The following is a 21,589-nucleotide window of genomic DNA, read 5'->3' as shown; positions in this document are numbered from 1 at the left end:
TTTTCAATTAATTTTCAATCTTTCCCTTAATCTCCACTTCTGATCTCTAACCTAGGGTTCCCCTTTGGGGTGGAATTCTCATCATCATTGCAGATATTTTTATTTTTCTCTTTTTGGACAAATATGGTAAGTCAAGAGGGAATGGGAGTGGCAATCAAAGGAGCCACTTTCTATCACATGGCTACTGGGGAAGTGCCTTCTGTGAGCTCACTGCTGCATTTCCCCTTTAGGCTTGCAGAAGCTGGAAGCATTTGATATGAGGCAAGTGTTATACACTGTTCATTGGTTGTTTTTTTGTTTTTTTAAGTTGTTGATGGACGTTTATTTTATTTATTTATACGTGGTTCTGAGAATTGAATCCAGGGCCTCACACATGCTAGGTAAGTGCTCTACCACTGAGCTACAACTCCAGCCCTGTTCATTAGTTTTTTGAAACAAGGTTTTGTTTTTTGTTTAGTCTTTCACTGTAAAAGACAGTAACAATGCTAGGATGATTTAATGGTATTGTATGTTTCAACAAAAAGCCAGTTCAGCCCTGGGCTATTTATTTTGAAGGAATATAATCTATAGCCAAGATCCATGTGCAGGAAGGCCTGCAGAGATTCCTAGTCCAAAACAACTGGATGCTCTAAAGACTTTACAGAATAGAATTCCTGGTACCAAGTTGGCCATCCTGACAGTAGAATAGCCTTGGAGAGGTTTAGGGAGGGGTTTGCATGGTTATTCTTGGTGCTAGCCAAATGTAGTTCTGTTTTTGTTCATTCAGGTTTATATTAATTTCAGCTTAAATTTTCTTTGTATCCAAAGAGTTAATGAATTATAGGTGACACAGTGACTATTTCTTGATTTGTGCCCCAACCAGACACTCCTAGAAATCAGTATCACTATTTGCAGTAATAGCACTTTTCTCTGCGTAGTTTTTATAAACTGGTTTCTGCTTACTGGCCTGGCTAAACTTTAAAAACTGTATCTAATCTATGAGTTGATTATGCAGTTTGGTCCAAGGTTTCCAAGAAAAATGCTGAATCAGGGAAAAGGATGTATGAGAAATTTTTATGAGTAAGTCTTTCATCATATGCGAGTACCAAAGACAGCCAATTTTTAGACAAACATGGGGGAACAGAAGCTTGATAAGTGTGGAGAGTTAATAATTGATTCTGTATACTTGGGTTTGTCTCTCAGGAATTTACTTTGAAATTAATAACAATAAGGTCATTAGCATTTGTTCTTTAAAATATTAATTGTGTTCTATGCACAGCTACACAACTGTTTTGTTCATCTGTAACATGATATAAAACATAAAGAAAATCTAGTGTTGAATTCTTTTTCTTTTTTCTTTTTTTTCTTTTTTGTACAAGGGATTGAATTCAGGGGTGCTTAATCGCTGAGCCACATCCACAGCCATTTTTGTATTTTATTTTGAGACAGGGTCTCATTAAGTTAAGTTGCTTACGGCCTCACTAAGTTGCTGAGACTGGCTTTGAACTTGCGATCCTCCTGCCTCAGCCTCCCAAGGCACTGGCATTACAGAAATGAGCCGCCATGCCTGGCTCCTGAATTCTCTTCTAAGCCTTGTTTACTTTTATTTGTTTATTTAAAGTATTTTTGTTTTGTTTTGTTTTCAGAGGTTCAGTCTATGGTTTTCTAACTCCATAGCTCTGGGCCCAAGATGAGGCAGAACATCATGGCTAAAGGGTGAGGCAGAAGAAAATGGCTCAGAACATGGCAATCAGAAAACAGAGTGAGAACTTTGCTCACTAAGGATAAAATACATACCCCAAAGGAACGCCCCCAGTGACCCACTTCCTCCAGACATACCCTACCTGCCTACAGTTTCCAACCAGTTGATCCGTATCAGTGGATTAGGTTACAGCTCTCATAAACTACTCATTTGACCTCTGAATGTTCTTACATTGTCTCATGTGAGCTTGTGGGGGATACCACATATACAAATCAACAGGTCCCCAGTACTATGTTACCTTCTTACCCCATCTTATGTTTTGGTAAAGGCTAATAGTTGTTATATTGGTATGTAGTATGTCACAGTGAAACCCAGCCAGAGTCAGGAACTCCAGGGCATGTTCTTGTCACCCTGTTCTGGTTGTTGCACCCCACAGAATGAGCAGACTGTGGGCATCATGGGAGCTCTCATCATATCACCAAACATTTACATGCATTCTACCTTAGTTAAGGTAAATAAGGTCTTATCTCAGTGGCCTTCTGGACCGTTCATGAGGTCTTTTCCTTTAATTGCAAGAGACACAATATATCTGTTAGAGCCCTTTTCCAAGACTGGATATTTCCAAGTCCACATACTTGGACTCTGTTTTTATTACCAAATTGACCAGATATTACTGATTTAACAGAGAAGCAGAGCTAATGTTCTTCATAAAAGGGCTGATGCTGGGTGCAGTGACACATGCCTATAATCCTAGTGACTCAGGAGGCTGAGGCAATAGGATCACAATAGGATCAACTTAGCAGGACCCTATTTCAGAAAAATAATAAAAGTGCTGAAGATATTACCTAGTGGTAGAGTACTCCTGAGATGAATTCTCAGAACCACACAAAAAATAGTCAAAATAAAGTATTTAAATAAAATAAAATTTGGGCTGGGGATGTGGCTCAAGTGGTAGCGCGCTCACCTAGCATGCATGAGGCACTGGGTTCGATTCTTAGCACCACATAAATGTAAAATAAAGATATTGTGTCCACCTAAAAATACTAAAAAAGTAAATATTAAAAAATAAATAAATAAAATAAAATTTAAATATAAATAAATAAAGTGCACCAAGCCTCTTGTGTTTAAATCTTCAAAGCCTGATACTATATCAGTTAGTCTTGTGCAGTCTTTTGCTGGATGATTTCAGAGACCTTTATAAGTCAGGTTGTATACCTTTAGGACCAAAATCAGCTTGTTTTTGTAGGTCGGTGTTCCTTCCTGCCACAATATCTGAGAGTCAGTAGTACTTAGTCACTGGTCCCTATTTGGAAAATGCACAGTGCTCTCCAAGGGAATGGAGTTCTTAATTGCTTAGTGAACTAGGATATAGGTAAGTCTTGGGTCTCCCTCATTTCATCTAATCAGTTGTTTGCCCTCTGAATCTCTCCGCTGACATTTCAGGACTGATATCCAAAGTCCTGAAATACTCCTAAGAAACTCATTTCCATGTGCTCCATAAATGAATGCGGCTGTTATCTCCCTAGTCTAGACAGGTAAACCGGGCCAATAAGCAGGAAGTCTGAGAAGCCAACAAGTACTTTTTTAAAAAAATATTTATTTTTTTAGTTTTAGGTGGACACAATACCTTCATTTTATTTTTTTTATGTGGTGCTGAGAATTGAACCCAGTGCCTCACGCATGCTAGGCGAGCATGCTACCACTTGAGCCACATCCCCAGCCCCAACAAGTACTTTTTCACTGAATCCTGCATTGCCCTCTTTGTTTCCTTCATCATCAACGTCTTTGTCATCTCAGTCTCTGATGAAGCACTTTTTTTGGAAAACCATCGAGCAAGTGGTGAGTGTTAGGGTAAAATGCAGACTGGGATGGGGTTGGAGAAATACAACATTGACTCTGAAAAATGGCTCTTTGGTCCCATGCTGTACCCCACAACGCTAGTCACTGTGCACCAGTCAGTCTATAGTGTGGTGACTGAAGAAGATTGGACCCATCGTTCCCACTTTTGTCTGGGAAGGAAGCTGTCCTCAGGCTCAGGATGGCCTCAGCTGTTATTTAGATGGCTTCAGACTCTTCAGCTTTTTGTCATCCCCTTTTGTTTCCTGTCTATCAACTTCTGCCTGCCTGCTGGTCAGTCTTGCCATTTGAGTAACAGGTTGGAAAGAGTCAGCAAGTAGGAAACAGAAAGTGTGACCAGCTCAGGCTTTGTTTCTTCATTTTGAATTGTGTCCTCCTGATTTTTGATTGTCTATGTGGATTTTTTTTTTAATTTTTGTAGTTGTAGATGGACAGAATGCCTTTATTTTATTTGTTTATTTTTATGTGATGCCGAGGATTCAACCCAGTGCCTTACATGTGCTAGGCAAATGCTCTACCACTGAGCCACAACCCCAGCCCCACCTATGTGGTTTTAATCCCAATTTATTTCCCACCAGTAGGACCTCTGACTACTGACTCTGTTTTGACTAAGGACTCCCTTTCCCTCTCATGTTTGAAGCCTTCTTGAGGGCCTCTCCTCAAGAAACTCATCCCACATAGTCAGATGGTAAGCCCTGTGCTGGGTCTTGAGGGGAAATGGAGAGGAAAAACTAGGCTCAGGTCTTAGTATGCAGTCCTCACTTAAAATGCCCCAGCATTTGTGTACTGCCATATCAGCTCTCAGTAAAGACTTTGATGGCATGGGAGTGTGGAAAGATTGATGGATCCCAAGTAAAGTACTGCCAGCCTCTATCCCCATCACAACCAGCCTCTAGGGTTTTCCTCTAGCTGCCTCTTGAGAGGACTTGTTTTGTGATGTGTTGGAGAGCTCTTCTCATCTGGTCCTGGCATATAAGGTAAAAGTTGCTCTTAAACATTTTTGGGTTCTAAGTTGATGTGTGTAAAAATAGTAGCAGTCCCCATGCTGGCCTCTTCCCTGAAGATAACTCAACTCTTGCCCCATCTACAAAGGGGCAAGCCTCTGGAGGTTATGATCTTTGTTCTTGGCTCAATCTTCTCAGCATATTATCTGGTCTTTGTGACTTCACTTCAATTCTGAGCAGGTTTATCTCCTCTGGAATGCCATTTATTTCAGAGGTCCAAATGCCAGACAAGCATTTTAGATTACATGGGAGGGAATAGAGAATCAGTTGAAAAGATGGACTGTACACCAGCTGTTCCCAAACTCTCAGGGACAGTACATTCTTTTACAGGATGTTGATTGAGGTGACTAAAGAAAATGTTCTCAGTAAAGTATTGCTTACTAGGGTTTCTCAGTCCCTTTATACTGGTTTCATTTTGATCTTCAAGAGCTGATTATGTAGTATACAGCATCTCCTATATTTATTAGCCCTTTTTTTACATTCCTACTACTTTTTTTTCCAAAATAGTGTGTTAGGAAATATAATTTAGAAATTTTGGTGTAGACTTCTGTTTTTTCAGTATTAAAATGGGGATTGCAACTGGGGCAAGATAGTGCAATCCTGTAATCCTATTTTCTGAGGATGCTGAGGTAGGAGGACAGCAAGTTTAAGGCCAGCTTATGCAACTTAGTGAGATTCTATCTCAAAGTAAATTTATTTAAAAAGGACTGTGGATATAATTCAGAGGCAGAGCACTTCCCCAGCAAGTGTGAGGTCCTAGATTTAATCTCTAGTACTAAAACAGAAAAAAGAAGAACATGGTGATTGCAGGTGAAGGCCTAGAGCTTTGAGAGAGCAGACTGGACTTAGGAACGAAGGAACATCTAGCAATGTTGAGATTGAAAACCTCTAGAATCAGTTCAAGACCTGGGCCTACCTTCTGGAACAGTGCCAGTGCTAGTATAGGTGACTCTTGGCAAAGAGAAATGTCACAGAGAAATGGTGTTTTGGGTGTTTTCTAAGCAGATGATTGACACAGAAATATCTTCTCCCTTGCCTGTCCCAGGGTATTGTGCTGGGATGTTACTTCGGGGCACTCTGCATCTGGGCAGTGGGGATCTTGGCTGCTGGATTGAGCTCCACCATGACAGAAACCTATTCTGGTCAGTTTGTCATGGAGGTATGTGCTGCTGTTGAACAGGGGAGATGGCATACTTTTTATATATTCCTTAGTCCTGTGCTTCTAAAGTCTCTCCAGAACCCCCCCCCCCCCCCGCCCGCTTTTCTTCTTCCAGGTCCAGCCTGTCATCCCATTCCTGTGTTGTCTTTCAGGGATTCCTGAACCTAAAATGGTCACATTTTGTTTGAGTGACATGCTCTTTTGCTCTCATCCCCACTCTGCTTGTTGCTGTCTTCCAAGATGTAGAGCATCTAATGGGAATGAATGACTTCCTGAATGTTCTGCAGAGCTTACAGGTGAGCAGGGTCTGGGGAAACTCATCCCATGTAGTCAGAGAGCAAAACTGTGCTGGGTTTGGAGGGGAAATGGAGAGGAAGAAAGAGGCCTGGGTCTTAGTATGCAAGAAATGTATATGAAATCCTTTAATCTAAATAGCTTCTAGGAATGATTTGGGTTTTTTTAACCTGTTGAATTGGAATTATAAGCTATATGCCAACATATAGAACACAAAATTGTAGTTTTTTAATCCAGCAGGAACACTGTATGATACTGTGCTAGGTCCTATGGAAGTTAAGAATGCAAGTCAAGTACAAACATTTGTAAGCATGCAAAGAAACCTGCTGAGCACACTGGCACAAGCCTATAACTCCAACTACTCAATAGACTGGGTGGGAGGATTGGAAGTTCAAGGCCAACCTGGACAATTTAGTGAGACCCTATCTCAAAATTGAAAAAAAAAAAAATTAGAGCTGTGGATGTAGCTCAGTGGTAGAACACCCTGGGCTCAATCCCCAGTATTGCAAAAAGAAACAAAAACTGATGATCATCCTGATCATCCTTGATGCTAGATTAAGGATAGCTCCACACATTTCAACATAATGCTTGAGCATTTGGGAATGCTAGGAATAATTATTTCTCATCAAATAGGTAAGGCAGTGTTTGTTTCCTTAGCACAAACTGTTCTGTTCTCTGGGGTAGGATAGGGCTCCTAGTGGCCCCATCTGATCTTACTTCTTTCCTTTCTAGCTTCCCTTTGCTATCAAACCTGGCCTCACATTTACAAGCTTGCAGCCAATAATGAAGGACTTTCCCAATGGAAATGGAATATGTACGTGCTCATTCTGGTTCTTCTCGGGGGTGGGGGTGAGGTGGGGGGTGATATGTGCAAAAAGGATATTTTTATCTAACAGGCCATTTTTTGGGGGGGAAGTATATGCCTTGAGAGGTGATTGCTAGCTGCTTCCTTTTGGGCACTGTCAATGGAGAGTATGAATGTAGAAATGGAAGAGAAAGAACGTTTTCTTTCAATTTTTAGGGTTTTAACTGTTCGGCTTCAGCAACTGAAGTTTTAATCATTTCAATTCTGTCTTAATTAATCTTAATGAGAAAGGCATAAACTAGTACCTTTGAAGGGTATTGGAAGTATTTGAAATAACTTATTTTCATAAACTAACAGAATGGCTCATTGCATTTCTAGGTTTTTTTGTTTTTCTAAGGATGTGAGATTATTTCATGATAATTTTTTCCCCATCTTTCCCCCTGTCATTTTCCATCATGGACTCATTTAACCTAATCCAGGACATAGCAAGAACCATTTTTCAGTTCCTTTTACAGTGCCTCTAACTCTTGACCTGTTTACCCCTCAAGATGCTATTTCCTTTTCTCTCCGTGGCCAGGTTGAACTTTTCCACCAGTGATTGTGCTCATTCTTTCACAGAGGCTGGAGCATCGCCAGTGGGATCTTAGTCCTCATCTTATCTTCCATCAACATGTACTTTGTAGTGGTTTATGTCCAGGAACTAGGGAACATGGTGTTGTATGTCGTGGCGGCTGTGATCAGTGTGGCTTATCTGAGGTTTGTGTTCTACTTGGTAAGTACAGTCTTGATGAGGCAGGGGCATGGGTATCTGGGATGGTAGAAGTGGGCTACCTGACATTCAGAAATGAATAGGTGGTGGATCAGTGGTAAAGCACTTGCCTAGCTTGTATGAGGCAGTGGATTTGATCCTCAGCACCACATAAATAAATAAATAAATAAATAAATAAATAAATAAAGATATTGTGTCCATTTACAACTAAAAAAAATTTATTAAAAAAAATGAATGGATTCCAAAAAGCATATGACAGTCTGCCCCCTGGTTATTGAGGCAATTAAAATGGCATTATTGGGCTGGGGTTGTAGCTTAGTGGTAGAATGTTTGCCTAGCACATATAAGGCACTGGGTTCGATCCTCAGCACCACCTAAAAATAAGCCCATCAACAACTAATATTTTAAAAAATGGCATCATCAAATCAGCCATTTATATTTTTAACCATGCAATTTACTTTGGCTCCTAAGATCTGACATTTTTCTATTTTTGTGACTTGTCTATGATTTCCATGTACAAAAGCGTGGTATGTTTGAGGAACTGAAGGAAAGTTGAAATATAAAGTGTGGATAGCGGTATATAATGGAGTTAGAGAAGGGGACAGTGCAGTGTGATTTAGAACTTTAGGGTGGGACACAGGTGGGTTCACAGCCCAGATGAGCACCACCACTTATTAGCTCTCTAAGGAAATAAATAAATAGTGATATTAATTAATAATTAATTAATTAATATATAAATAAATATATATATAAATAAATATATATAAATAAATAATATATAAATAAATAAATAGTGATATCAATTATTCTTAGAGTCATTATTTTTAAAACCCTGGTTATAAAAACCATACCAACATAGAAAGGAAATGCAAAATTATTTGTAGCCAGATGATGAAAATAATTATTTTAATATCTAGAGTAAATTATGTGAAAATGATAATGGTAGTTTTCTTAGGAAAGTAGAATTATATATTCTCAATTATCCAGATCCTCATTAACATTGCTTGTATTAGTGAAAACAGCAATAGCAACAACAGCAGCAAATCTACCTCCCTATTCTAAACCAATTTCTCTGAAACAGCATAATTAATGCCATTTCTGTTACAAAGATGGTTAAAGATGGAAGCTGGAGATGTACTGATCTAGTGTCAGGTTGATCTCTAGAACACTAACCTAGTCCTTATGCCAGTATCTGCAGCAGGTTAGGTATCCGATTGAGAAAATCACTTTAGAGAGTATTGAAAAAATGTGTCCTGGATTAGAATATCCTTCATCTTTCCCTTCCCAATAAATCTTCATCATACAAGGATAACACTGATCCTAGGGCCTAGGAAACCCAAGTAACTGAATACATCCTCGATAGCAATTGTTTTTACAATTTGCTTAAAAGTCAAAGGAGCCTTTCCCTCTTGCAAATTAATTGTAAAGAGGGCAAGTTGTCCTCATGCAACCTGACACTAGTGAGATTATTGAAGTCCCATTTTTCAAGGTGAAGGCTGATTCTAGAATGAGTCACTGCCGTTTATCTCCAAAATAGGAAATTCACAGAGCAGCTCAGGGGACTATGCCCATCATATGAGTCTGTCCATCATTCTTCCCATTCCTTATGATGGGGAGTTGGGAGGACTGAAAAAAGTGGTCATCAGGTAACTCCCCATTGCATGAAAGAAATGAGCCACAAACAAAGCAGTAGGAACAGAGAACTCAGTTTTGAAGAGCATGGGCAAACTGTTACCATCTAGGAGTGCAGGGTTCCTTGTCTCCATTCAGCAAAGAATTGAAGAACAGGACTCATAGATAGCAAGCAAGCAGCAGGTTTATTGCAAAAGGGACAGACAGACTTCTCCAAAGAGAAGAGGCCCCGGAGCTGGGAATCCAGTGGGGGAGTTTTGGCTTGTTCTTTTTATGGTCTCTGGAATTTCCTCCTTTCCTTATCTCCTCCCATGTCCATGCTCTCCTCACCATTATTCATTGATGACTCCTATTTCCATGCGTCTGTTTTAGTTTTTTTTTTATTGGATCCCCTGCTGAGGAGCATGAGTACAGAAGTGTCTGTCTGATTGAGTTCTCCACTTGTGTCCACTTTTGTCATGCAGGAAGTTGACCTCATCAGAAGACCCTCTACATGCTCTTGTGTTCTGGCCCTGCCCCCAACCTCCTCACACGCCATCTTTCCCTGGCTGCCTAAGCCCTTCTATATTTCCCTCAACACTGTTGAGAAAGGTAGACTCGAGGATATAGTGAAAGCAACGCAGGGTTTGAAGAGTGACTTGGGCAACACGGGGTCATGGAAGAATATGGGCAAAGCTGGATGTTTAAGAAAGGGAGCAGGTTTCATCTGAGCAGGGCCACATGACCAGCATGGTAGAGGAGAGGGCTCTTCAGAGTGATGACTATGTCATCTTCCAGGGCTAGCAATACTTGATTGTACTGGGCAAGTCCTTCCTAGACTGGTCACACAGTAAGCAAAGTTCTGCTGACTGAAGAAGCCACTGATGTCTATACTAAGTAAACCCAGGATCACTCCTCTGTCTTCTTCCGGTAGCCCTGAGAGTCAGTGTGTTTTTATGGCTTCCTGTGTGAAGATAGTCACAGATATATGCTATTGCACACACTGGATTTAGGACTCAACTGCTGGTTGGGAAAGACTTTGTTCCATGTATGTATTTCTGGGTGGTATGCGGGGGGGGGGGGGGGGGGGGGGGGGACCAGGAATTGAACTCAGGGGCACTCAACTGCTGAGTCATATCCCCAGCCCTATTTTGTATTTTGTTTAGAGACAGGTTCTTACTGAGTTGTTTAGCACCTTGCTGTTGCTGAGGATGGCTTTGAACTCGCGATTCTCCTGCCTCAGTCTCCTGCGCTTCTTGGATTACAGGCATGTTGTTCCATATACATTTGAGAGAGGAATTTTTAAAAATCTGGACTTCCTACATGAAAATTGGATTAGGAAGGATCTTTGAAAAGCTAACATTAGATGCTATTATTCCAATACTAAAGTCTTAGGTTGCTGTCCAAGGGCCAACTTGTTTTATCCTTTGAGAGAATTCTTTGTGCATGATTCCTAACCAGACTTTTTTTTTTTTTTAATTAGAAAACGCAGATCTGGGGAAATAGCACAGTGGTAGAGCACTTCCTTAGCATGCATGAGGCCCTGGGTTCAATTCCCAGTACTGTAAAAAAAAAAAAAAAAAGGAAACGTAGTGCATTTGTCATAATTAAACTATAGATTTGGTACCTACAGGTATGCAAGTTTTGTTTCTCAAAAAATAATGGAAGCCAGGCATAATGGCTAGTGACTGGGAGACTAAAGGAGGAAGATCGCAAGTTCAAGGCCAGACTTAGCAATTTAGTGAGGCCCTAAAGCAACTTAGTGAGACCCTGTCTCAAAATAAAAAATAAAAAAAGAGGGCTGGGGTTATGGCTCAGTGGTAGAGTGCTTGCCTAGCACGTGCGAGGCCCCAAGTTCGATCCTCAGCACCATATAAAAATAAATAAAATAAAGGTATTGTGTTCAACTACAACTAAATAAAAAAGGGCTGAAGATGTACCTCAGTGGTAAAGTGCCCTTGGGTTCAATTGTCAGTACCAAAAGAAAGAAAAAAAAAAAGAAGAGAAGATATTTGATCTTTACAGACTGAGAATTACTTTTATGCATATCCTTTCAATTATTTTAATTATAAAAATCTCAACTAGTGATTTCATCCATATAAAATATAAAATCAAGATAGCTCTGCCTCTGTCAGGCTCAGGATTCTTTTAACTTTCTTCCACTTTAAGTTTCTCAGCAGAAGTTAAGTGGGGTGGGAATGCATAATGAAGGTAAAAAAATGAACAAACAGCAAAACCCACCTGTACCTGGTGGTTACTAATCACGTCTGAAGGTTTTTCTCAGAGATTGAAAGGTTACCAGGATTTTTGTGGGAGTCTGAGGTTAATAACACCTCTTACCACAGAACTTTCCTGACGTTTACTCTTGATACATGTAGTTATAAAAACGTCACCCTCCTCCTCTAACAAGGAGGTGATAGAAAAAGATAGCAGCATTTATAAACTGACTTTCTCATGAGACTTTGGGGGTGGGGAGAGAAGACTCAGAAGGGAAAGAAGAACCATCTGCTTTATTCCTGAAAGACACCTGTTGCCCAAATGTTTCTCTGATGCAACACTCAGCTGCATGTTCAAGATGTCTTGCAAAGCAGTCTCAGGAGCTATATGGACCTAACCATTACAAAGCATGCTGTGTCAGCAAGTCAGTAGTTGTCACTGTGGTTCCAAGTTCCCTCAGCAAGGTGGCACCAGGCTACCTCTCTTCAGCAGTTCCCTCAGAGGGAAAACAGACCACATGGCGGAGCTCTGGAGTTAGAGGAAATGGGTGTCTTCAGCATGGAGCTGCTGCTCTTTCAGCCACTTCTGACATTTTTACTTGTGGAGCCTAAGGCTGTGTGATTCTGTCAAATCAAATCACATTTGTCTGTTGGAGATCAATAAGCAAAAGTGTTCCGAGGCCATAATCTGGTGAGAACGGTAATGGGAATGACATGGAAGGACTTCTCAGGTTTGGAGCTTTCCTTCTGGAGTCCCGGTTGATTGACGTTCTCTGTTCATCTGAGTCTGCAAAAGATTCTTACTGACATTTTGCACATAGTCAAAAGCACAGACAGTCTTTTATGAGGCATTAATGGTAAAGAACTGTGTTTCACTGACTGTCATTTTTCTTTGCCCCTGCGGTAATGCAGTAAAGAATCACAGATGACGTTCCACTAACTGTTCCCCTTCATACCTGCCCTCTCCCCCTACTACCATCATTCTCCAAACTGGTTCTAAAGGTACTCTGAAGGTATTAGGGACTGACATCTTCATCTTTTCTCAGGTTGTGGTAGGTTACAGTCAAATTGACCTAAATCAATCAATCAATCAATCCTTGTAAGTACAGTGTAGTAACATTTGCCTTAGCCCTGTATCTGGTAGGTCCAGTCAGTCTCAGATACACAAACAATTAGGAGTCCAGGTAAAAGCTGCTACTGTTCTTTTAACCTTTATATTTATGACTTATAATAATTGAATGTTTCTTCCCAGTTAAATTACATTTTGTAATATTATGATTATAGTATTTTAGTGTCAGACACTCCCATATTCCATTTAGTCACAGAGAGAAAGTGTGCTTGAACCAGTGCTGTGGATGCAACAAACATTGTGAAGTTTAAATCTGCCAATGCCAGCATGTGCAGCATGCATTTTGGCAGTTTGTGTAAGATGTTGAAAGATGTAAAACTGTACCTTTTGTAAATTGGTTCTCATTGTCCTTAAAAGTGACATGAAATAATTACACTGCTACAGTATGCTGGAAATGGACAGGGCCTGGGAAAGAGTCAGTTTGGCTCCTGTGAGGTCCTAAGGAGTTAGGGGTGTTTGGAGTAGTTAAAGCTAAGATTTTAGTGTGCATTTAACAATATACAAACTTGATTCACAATTAAATTTTTTTTCCTTTTCCAAGTATGTTTCATTTTTTAAAATTCTTAACCTTGAAATACTTTATTAACGGTGTCTCAACCACTTTGATACAGATATACAGAAATATCCATTACCATCTGGCACACTTTTCTCCTTGAAGAGGCAGAGACATAAATGGTAGCCTTAGAAGGCTGAGGTTAGTTGCAGACACCAACACACTAATTCTTTTTACCCACTTAATTTTGCTATAGCTGAAGTTCACATCATTACCATGTTTAAACTTGAAAAAATTATTTTGCCTTTCTTTAAGCAAAATATTTGTCTCATTAGTAGTCTTGTTTCACCACTTCTTTAAGTAGGCGTTTACATACAGTATTTGCTGCCAACAAAATTTCGTGAGAATTCAAAGAGAAAAACCAAAATTGCTTAGCTTAAAAATAAATGAGCATTTTGGCAGACATGACGTCAATGGGAATTCTGGCACCCATTCTTAAAAACAAAGACAAAGCTCAGCACAAGGAACTTAATAGTTAAAGCTAATGCTCTCTCACCACACATAGTCCTTGATTTGTCCCAAGAGCAACACCAAAATTCCATTTTACCTTTATGTTGCAAGCTCTCCCTGACTATTTTACAGGAATTGAATACTATAAGTAATCCTAAAGAAATTTTCAAAGTTGGCATTCTTCATTTAGCTTTCTTTTCTTAGTTTTGGTTTAGTTTCACAACTAAAATAGGATACAAAACATTCTGAAGAGTCTCATTTGAAAAATTTCCTCTAACTTTGGCTTTTGCTCCTTCATTGGTAAGATCAATGTATTCTAATGATGTCAGCCTTTCCTGGGACCCTAGCTTATGAGTGAAAAGGTGGTGAACTCATTATTATGTGCTAGTCCTTCAACTTGAGTGGCTTAATGCCAGAGCCCACATGTTCATTTCCATCTAGTATAATATATAATGTACCCTTCATGCTGGATTAAGATACCAAACTTTGTTGTCTAGCAATACCCTGTAAACCAACACATTAATGCATTTACTTAATAGTCTAAATAGTGCTGGAATATGTTTTAACTCAGAAGTTGCCAACTGGTTGACTTGTTTGGCCTCTGCTAAATTTTTAAAAATTTAGATGTTTTTGGCAGTGTTAAAATTGTCAGCTCTTGGGCTGGGGTTGTGGTTCAGTGATAGAGGGTTTGCCTACTACGCATGAGGCACTGGGTTCAATCCTCAGCACCACATAAAAATAAAATAAAGATATTGTGTTCACTTACAACTAAAAATAAATATTAAAAAATATGGTCAGCTCCTCCATGATCCTGCCCTAACAATATTTAAGAATAGTAATATTCTTAATATGATATCACCTGTCTTCCCCAAAGGTATTTTAACATATTCCTGTGCCCACTGGCTCTATTTCTCAATATCTCAGAACCACATAGCCAACTACTCCAGTGAAGAAATTCAATCTTCTAAGTCATCTAAGTGATTCATGCTATGGGCCTCATCATTGTTTATGACATACTGAGGGCATCCACCATCTTTGCTCACTGGGGAAAGGGTTCATTGAATGTCAGTGTGTCTGACAGTTGCAATTAGTTATTAAAGTCTGCAAGTCAGACCTTAAAGTGAAAAAGCAAACTGGCCCAAAGAGCTGTTTCCCTTCTTTAAAGCCAGTGTTGACGCATATCTAGCCCACTAACTGGGAATGCTTCAGTGCTGGGCACCATCTGGTGTATGTTATCTTCACATAGTTATCACAACACACCCGTGAGGTAAGACAGAGTAACTGATAGTGTGTTAAAAATATATCTATTGACTGGGCATGGTGGTGCATGCCTTTAATCCCAGTGACTCAGGAGGCTGAGGCAGGAGGATCACAAGTTCAAAAACAACCTTAGCAAATTAGCAAGGCCCTAGGGACTTAGTGAGATGCTGTCTCAAAATAATTTTTTTTTTTTAAAGATCTGGGGATGTGGCTCAGTGGTTAAGTGACCCAGGGTTCAATCCCTGGTGTGTGTGTGTGTGTGTGTATACCTTCATGAGATAGTCAGTGTACTTAATATTTCCAAATGTAGAAATGATTCCCATTTTACAAATGAGTTGAATCAGGTTTTAGGATTTGGGGCTGGAAAATTCCAATGCCTCTTCCATTACACCATGTTAGGTATAACTTCTTTTTATAAATTAATGTATGGATACTTAACAAGCCTTGAACAATTTACAATGTCCCTATAGTTTAACTTCCTGATTATGAGACCCTATATAACAAACTTGCTGATCTAGTTTTGGATCACTGCTACTCCAACAGAGTGCAATTTTGTCATGTGGCCCCAATTTTTAGTGAAATTATCTCTAAAAGTTGTGTTTTTCTTCATCTCCCTTCATTTATACTTAGGACTCCTTTGTTGATGCTGGGTGAGTCTCCGCAGTTTTATAGTCTACATTCTGCATTAACTTACAGACTGTTGGTGCTAAGGGGCCGTGATGTTCCTAAACCCCTGAGTAATAATAGAAGAGTAAAATGAACTCAGTGACTATCCCAAGCAATATTCAGGAGAGAAAAAGAGTAAAGAGAAATAGAACTTTATAGATTTGAACACAAATTACTCAGATTCGGTTTTCTAGGAGTGGGGGTGTGGGAATATGTTTTAAAATCAGCTGAGGTGGTTCTGATTCAGCTTGGCAAACATTACAGTTTGGATCTGGAATGTCCCCCAAAGGATCACGTGTTGGAGATTTGGTTCCCAGTGCAGCAGTGTTCTGCAGTGTGGCTTTTGGGAAGTGGTTGAATCATGAAGGCTGTAACCTCATCAATGAATTAGTCCACTGACGGATTCACAGGTGATTGCGCTATTGGGAGATGGTGGATACTCTAGGAAGTGGGGTCTATTGAAGGAGGTAAGTCCCCAAGGCATGCCTATGGAGACTCTATCTTGTCCCTGGCCCCTTCTCTGCTTCTTGGCTGCCATGAGTCCAGCCACTTTCCTCTGCCATTCCCTTCCTCCCCGATGTTTCTGCTTTGCCACAGACCTAAAAGCAATATAGCTGACTATGGACTGAAACCTCTGAAAATGTGAGGCAAAGGAAATTTCTTCTCCTTAAAATTTTTTTTCTCCTCTAAGTTGATTTTCTAAGGTATTTTGTGACAGTGATGAAAGGTTGACTAAACCAGGATCATCATCTCCCTCTGTCAGCACATTTTTTTGTCTTTTTTTTTTTTAAGGAAGCTTTTTTGTTGTTGTTTATTAACCCAGTGCCTCATGCATGCTAGGCAAGTGCTCTACCACTGAGCCACAAACCCAGTCCCAGCTTTTTGTCTTTTTAATAAAACTCCTTTTTCTGCTTGAGTGCCAAGGGATAACGGGGCCAAGATTACAGGGCTTAGGAGTTAGACCGTTTGAAATCTGATTTCCAATACACACAGTACAGAAGTACAAAACACTAAGTATATATTTGCTCTCATCCTGGTCTGAATTTTTATCCTGAGGCAGTGTGCCACAAGGACAGAGTGCTAATTTTATTGAGGGCAAACGGCCCTCTCTCAATATTTAATTATTTCAGCTCCTATCATCATTATCATCATCATCATTTGGAACTGGGAACTGAATCCAGGGGCACTTTACAACTGAGCTGTATCCCCAACCCTTTGGATTTTTATTTAATTAATTTATTTATTTTTGGTATTGGGGATTGAACCCGGGGGTGCTTAACCACTGAGCAACATCCCTAGCCCTTTTATATATATATATATATATATATATATATATATATATATATATATAGAGACAGGGTCTTGCTGAGTTGCTTAGTGGCTTGCTAAATTGCTGAAGCTGGCTTTGAATTCACAATCCTCCTGCCTCAGACTCCCAAGCTTCTGAGATTACAGGCGTGTGCCACCATGCCTGGCTGATTTTATATTTTGAGACAAGGTCTTGATAAGTTGTTTAGGGCCTCACTAAATTGCTGAGGCTGGACTTGAACTTAAGATCTTCCTGCCTCAACCTCCTGAGCCACTGGAATTACAGGTGTGTGCTACGAAGCCCAACTCATTTATTATTTTCTATGGTACTGCAGATTAAATCCAGGGGCACTATTCTACTGAGCTATATTCTCAGCCCCCTGCTTTTTTTTTTTTAATTTTGAGATAGGGTCTCACTAAATTGCCCAGGCTGGCCATTTGTAATTTTCCTACCTCAGCAGCCTCCTGAGTATCTGGAATTACATGCGTGCACCACTGTGTCCAGATAGCTATTATTATTTTTTTATAGTTGTAGGATGAACAGAATGCCTTTATTTTATTTGTTTATTTTTATGTGGTGCTGAGGATTGAACCCAGTGCCTCATGCATGCTAGGCAAGCATTCTGCCACTGAGCCACAACCCCAGCCCTAGGTATTATTATTTTAAACATCAAAAACCACTCCTGAGGGCTGGGGATGTGGCTCAAGCAGTATCGTGCTCGCCTGGCATGCGTACGGCCCGGGTTCGATCTTCAGCACTACATACAAACAAAGATGTTGTGTCCACCAAGAACTGAAAAAAAAAATAAATATTTTAAAAATTCTCTCTCTCTTAAAAAAAAAAAAAAAAAAAAAAAAAACACTCCTGAATTCATAAGCCCTTTCTTTTCTGAAAGAAAAACATAACAGTACTGGAAAATGGCCTATATGAATATGCTGACTATAGGTACTTATATGTCCATGTCAATATTTAACTACTTGAAAATCAGTCTAACTCTCTTCCTACCCTTTTGTCCTTAGTACCACCTGGGATTGACAGCTTGGCCTGAACTCTACCTTCTGAACACCGTGGATACTGACTGGCTTGTGTCGAGAAGACTAACAGCCTAAGAACCACTTTCTCTAAGCTCTATTGTGCCAAGTGTCTTAATATATCTTTTTTAATTTGAAGGTAATTTTTGTTTATTTGAACAAAGGTAGAGATTTCCTCATAGGAATAGGGTTAAAAGCCAACAATTACAAGGTGAGAGACCCACACACTTTAAAACCAGAGTTATATGATTGGTCTGTGATGGCCACACATCCTTATGGGTTGTGTCTTGATTTCTGGGATTTCAAGTATATATATATATGTCTACATACACATGTCTCTGTGTGTGTGTGTGTGTGTGTGTGTGTGTTAGCTTTTCACTGTTATGACAAAGTACCTGCGAAAATCAACTTAAAAGAGGAAAGATTTATTTTGGCTCACAGTTTCAAAGGTTTCATTTTATTATCAACTGGTTCCATTGTTTCTGGGTCATGGTGAAACAATGTATCACTATAGAAGGGTGTGATGGAACAAAGCTGCCCACTTTATAGCAGGAAGGGGGGCCAGGGACAAGTTATAGGACCTCAAGGTCCCTCTCCCTTCAACTAAGTCCCATTTCATTTTCACCTCTTCCCAGTAGTCAACTCAAATTATGAATCCTTCAATGGATTAATCCACTGATGAGGTCAGAGTCCTCATGATCTAATCACTTCTAAAAGTCCTGACTCTTAACATGGCTGCACTGGGGACCAGCCTTTCAACACACAAGATTTTAAGGGATATTCCAAATCAAAATTATATATATATATATACTATCTATATTTATATAAACCTGAGCATATCAGTTTGGGTAAAATTTTAAAGTTATATAAAACTGATAGTTCTTTTTTTTTTTTTTTTTTTTTTTTTAGAAAATATAGGTAAATTAGATGTTTGTGTTGTCTGAATCAAGTGAGAAAGGAAAAGAAGTAATGCTCATTTTCACACTGAACTGGCCAAACTGAATCTTTTAAAGTGATATTTTGCTATGCCAGTCAAGTTTCACTTTGATTGCAATTGATCAAATTACCTCCTCAGTACCTACTGATATGAGCACATCATTTCCAAGGAAAACATCTCTCCTACTTAGTAATCATATTTAACCCTGGATATTGGCCTCTTTCATAGTTGCCATTGTCTCTGTTGTTGCTTTTCCTGAAATTTTTAAATTTATGAAACAGATGTGGTGGTATTGGCCAATAAGCTTAATATATAGCCACAAGTTCTAAAAAACCATCCTTTTAATCACTGATTGCTTTTTTTTTTTTTTTGTGGTGCTGGGGATCGAACCCAGGGCCTTGTGCATGAGAGGCAAGCACTCTACCAATTGAGATGTATCCCTAGCTCCCCAATGATTGCTTTTTAAATGCCACAATGTAATTCATTTTATTTTGCATTTGACTGTATGGTAGAAAAAGAAGAAATTAATAACGTTTAACTGTGTTAAGTTCTAACATGGATAATGGAGGTATTGATCTTCTTTCTGATGTTTGTAGAGTTCCACAATGTCTTTTCTTTCCACTTTTCCCAGTAATACTCTAAATACCATTTCTAGGTCCAAAGTCTATTTCTAAGAGTAACTAGTATTTAACATTTTTAATGTCCTAGGGAATGCTATGCATTTCATTTTAAGATTTTTATACCAAGTAGTATCAGATTACTACTTGACTGGGACTTAAAGATTAGTTCACATTATCATGAACTTCCTGCTTGCATGTAGGTCATAATTGTTTGTTTTTTTTTAATACCTGTTTCCGACCAGGAATTTTTTTACTTAAAACTTTTTTAATGAACTGGGCATAGTGATGCATGCATACAATCCCAGCTACTCAGGAGGTTAAGGCAGGAGGATTACAAGTTGGAAGTCTTTTTGGACAACTTAGTGAGACCCTGTCTCAAAATGAAAATAAATAAATAAAAAAGGCTAAAGCTCCAAGGTGTTGAGTCTGTAAATCCTGTGTGACTTTGAACTTCACCTTCTTCTTTCATCATTAAAGTAAAATGTGTGAGGCCCTGGGTTCAACCCTCCTCTACACACTCGAATGTGCATCCGTGTGTACACACACACACGCACACACACATGCACACACACCATAATGAATAAGTTTAAAGAACTAAAAGATTTGGGCTTCATTCATAGTTCAGTGGTAGAGTACTTGGCTAGCATGTGCAGGCCCTATGTTTAATCCCCATCTAAGGGAAAAAAGAAAAAAAAAAAGAATAAAAGTTTTATTATAATGTTAGTCAGCTTTTCGTCACTGTGACAAACTATTTGAGGAAACAGCTTAAAGGAAGAAAAATATATTTGGCCCTTGGAGTCAGAAATTTCAGTTTATGGTGCGCTGGTACCATAGCTTTGGGCCTGAGGCAAAGCAGAAACATCATGATAGAAAGGCCTCACTTCGTGGAGGCCAGGAAGCGGGGTAGGGGACAAAGATAAGATACACCCTTCATGGGCATGCCCCAGTAAGTCACTTCCTCGAACTAGACCCTGCTTTCTAAATTTTTCACTATCTCCCAATAGTGCTAACAGCTGGGGACCAAATCTTCAACATGTTGCCTTCAGGTGATATTCCAGATCCATACTATAACACATAATTATCTGACTGAAGATCAGAAGATATGTCACACTGGACCCACACTCCTGCATGGAAGTACACTTGGCTGGAACTGAATGGCAGCTATCTATCTTTCTTCAATGCCATATACTCCAGGGTGGCATACACCCCAGCATATCACTCATCATTTCCTTATGACTTCCATTGGGAGCTGCCACATAGGAGTGAGCAAGGACCCTTAGCCTTGAGCGATGAAGGCGTGAGACTGGTTTCCCCTGTGTGCGGAAGCAAGTGGATCTCACCTCCACTTGGCAGGGGAATGAAGCTCTGGGAGTGGGTGTCACCCAATGAGACTGGGTTACACTCCCTTGAAACCCAATCCCTTGCCTCATTTGGGTGGAACTTTCTCGAGTATCTTTCTCAATAAAAAGGGTCTCTCTCTTTCCAATGGACCCCTGAGGTCGAGAGCTATCCCAGATTTTGAAAATGTATTTCTGTGCGCTTACGTGCTTTCTTCACCATTTTCTCAGTTATTGATGTAGTCATATTTTGTGAACCCAGCATAGGTCGCCAGTCTGGCTAGTTGGCAATAGACTTCCAAGGTGCTGAGTCTGTAACCCTGTATGACTTTGAACTTCACCTTCTTCTTTCATCATTAAAGTAAAATGTCTGACTTCTTTGTGTTATTTTAAAACTTATTGCCTTGTGTGTGTGTGTGTGTGTGTGTGTGTGTGTATGTGTGTTGCTGGGGATTGAACCGAGGGCCTTGTGCATGTGAGGCAGGTACTCTACCAACTGAACTATATCCCTAGTCTTTTATTACTTTTTAAGGAGAAACTTTTTTCTCCCTTTCATTCAGATATCGCCTGGCTTCATTTATGATGGTGTGACCTTCTAAGTGGCAGGGAGTTTTCTAAAATGATACTCTAAAATTCCCTCATTTCTACTTCAGGGGCTCTTGAGACTTCAGAAAACAGCAGCGACACTGCAGCTTAGGTTAGTGTCCTTCAGATCTTAAAATTAAAATGGAAATAACATCAGTTATAAATTCTCACCTGGAAAACTAAAGTCTCTACTTTTTGGTTTTCTTAATAGAGATAATAAATGAACCAATTTGTTATATTTCCTCCTTCCCTGGGAAACTCCATTTCTCAGAATTTTTATGACCACAATGTTGGAGAAACAAAGATAAAAAATAGG

General features: G+C 39.6%; 1 protein-coding gene across 6 annotated transcripts; it reads left to right on the top strand.

The window, feature by feature from the left end:
• The first annotated feature begins 251 nt into the window (after positions 1 to 251).
• On the top strand, positions 252 to 21,023 carry LOC124087191 (natural resistance-associated macrophage protein 2-like). 6 transcript variants are annotated; one of them, XR_009225984.1, is made up of 7 exons: positions 5,592 to 5,701; positions 5,854 to 5,997; positions 6,728 to 6,809; positions 7,419 to 7,572; positions 15,719 to 15,864; positions 17,783 to 17,933; positions 20,356 to 21,023. XR_009225984.1 is itself a non-coding variant. In XM_058576324.1 (5 exons), the coding sequence occupies exons 1-4, from the start codon at positions 5,521 to 5,523 to the stop codon at positions 15,851 to 15,853; spliced, it is 552 nt and encodes a 183-aa protein (XP_058432307.1). In that variant the 5' UTR covers positions 5,383 to 5,520; the 3' UTR covers positions 15,854 to 15,864; positions 17,783 to 18,562. The 6 variants fall into 6 exon arrangements, 2 of the variants coding, with proteins under 2 accessions (XP_058432307.1, XP_058432308.1); XR_009225985.1 differs by lacking the exons at positions 5,592 to 5,701; positions 5,854 to 5,997 and adding an exon at positions 252 to 380; XR_009225982.1 differs by lacking the exon at positions 5,854 to 5,997 and having other exon boundaries at positions 5,383 to 5,701.
• The last annotated feature ends 566 nt before the right edge of the window (positions 21,024 to 21,589 follow it).

The sequence above is a fragment of the Marmota monax genome, unplaced genomic scaffold, assembly GCF_021218885.2.
Source record: "Marmota monax isolate L192 unplaced genomic scaffold, Marmota_monax_Labrador192_F-V1.1 WCK01_AAM20220418_F8-fsc00012, whole genome shotgun sequence".
In the NCBI taxonomy this organism is placed as follows: Eukaryota; Metazoa; Chordata; class Mammalia; order Rodentia; family Sciuridae; genus Marmota; species Marmota monax.
Note: the sequence above shows the minus strand (reverse complement) of the source record. Positions and strands in the feature narration are given on the sequence as shown.

What these genes read in the sequence shown, in the direction of transcription:
- LOC124087191 (XM_058576324.1), top strand. Translation starts at nt 5,521, where the DNA reads ATGGTGTTTTGGGTGTTTTCTAAGCAGATGATTGACACAGAAATATCT. An exon ending in TCCCAATGGAAATGGAATAT is followed by an intron (nt 6,810 to 7,418) that starts GTACGTGCTCAT and finishes ATTCTTTCACAG; the next exon opens with AGGCTGGAGCATCGCCAGTG. An exon ending in TGAGGTTTGTGTTCTACTTG is followed by an intron (nt 7,573 to 15,718) that starts GTAAGTACAGTC and finishes CAAACATTACAG; the next exon opens with TTTGGATCTGGAATGTCCCC.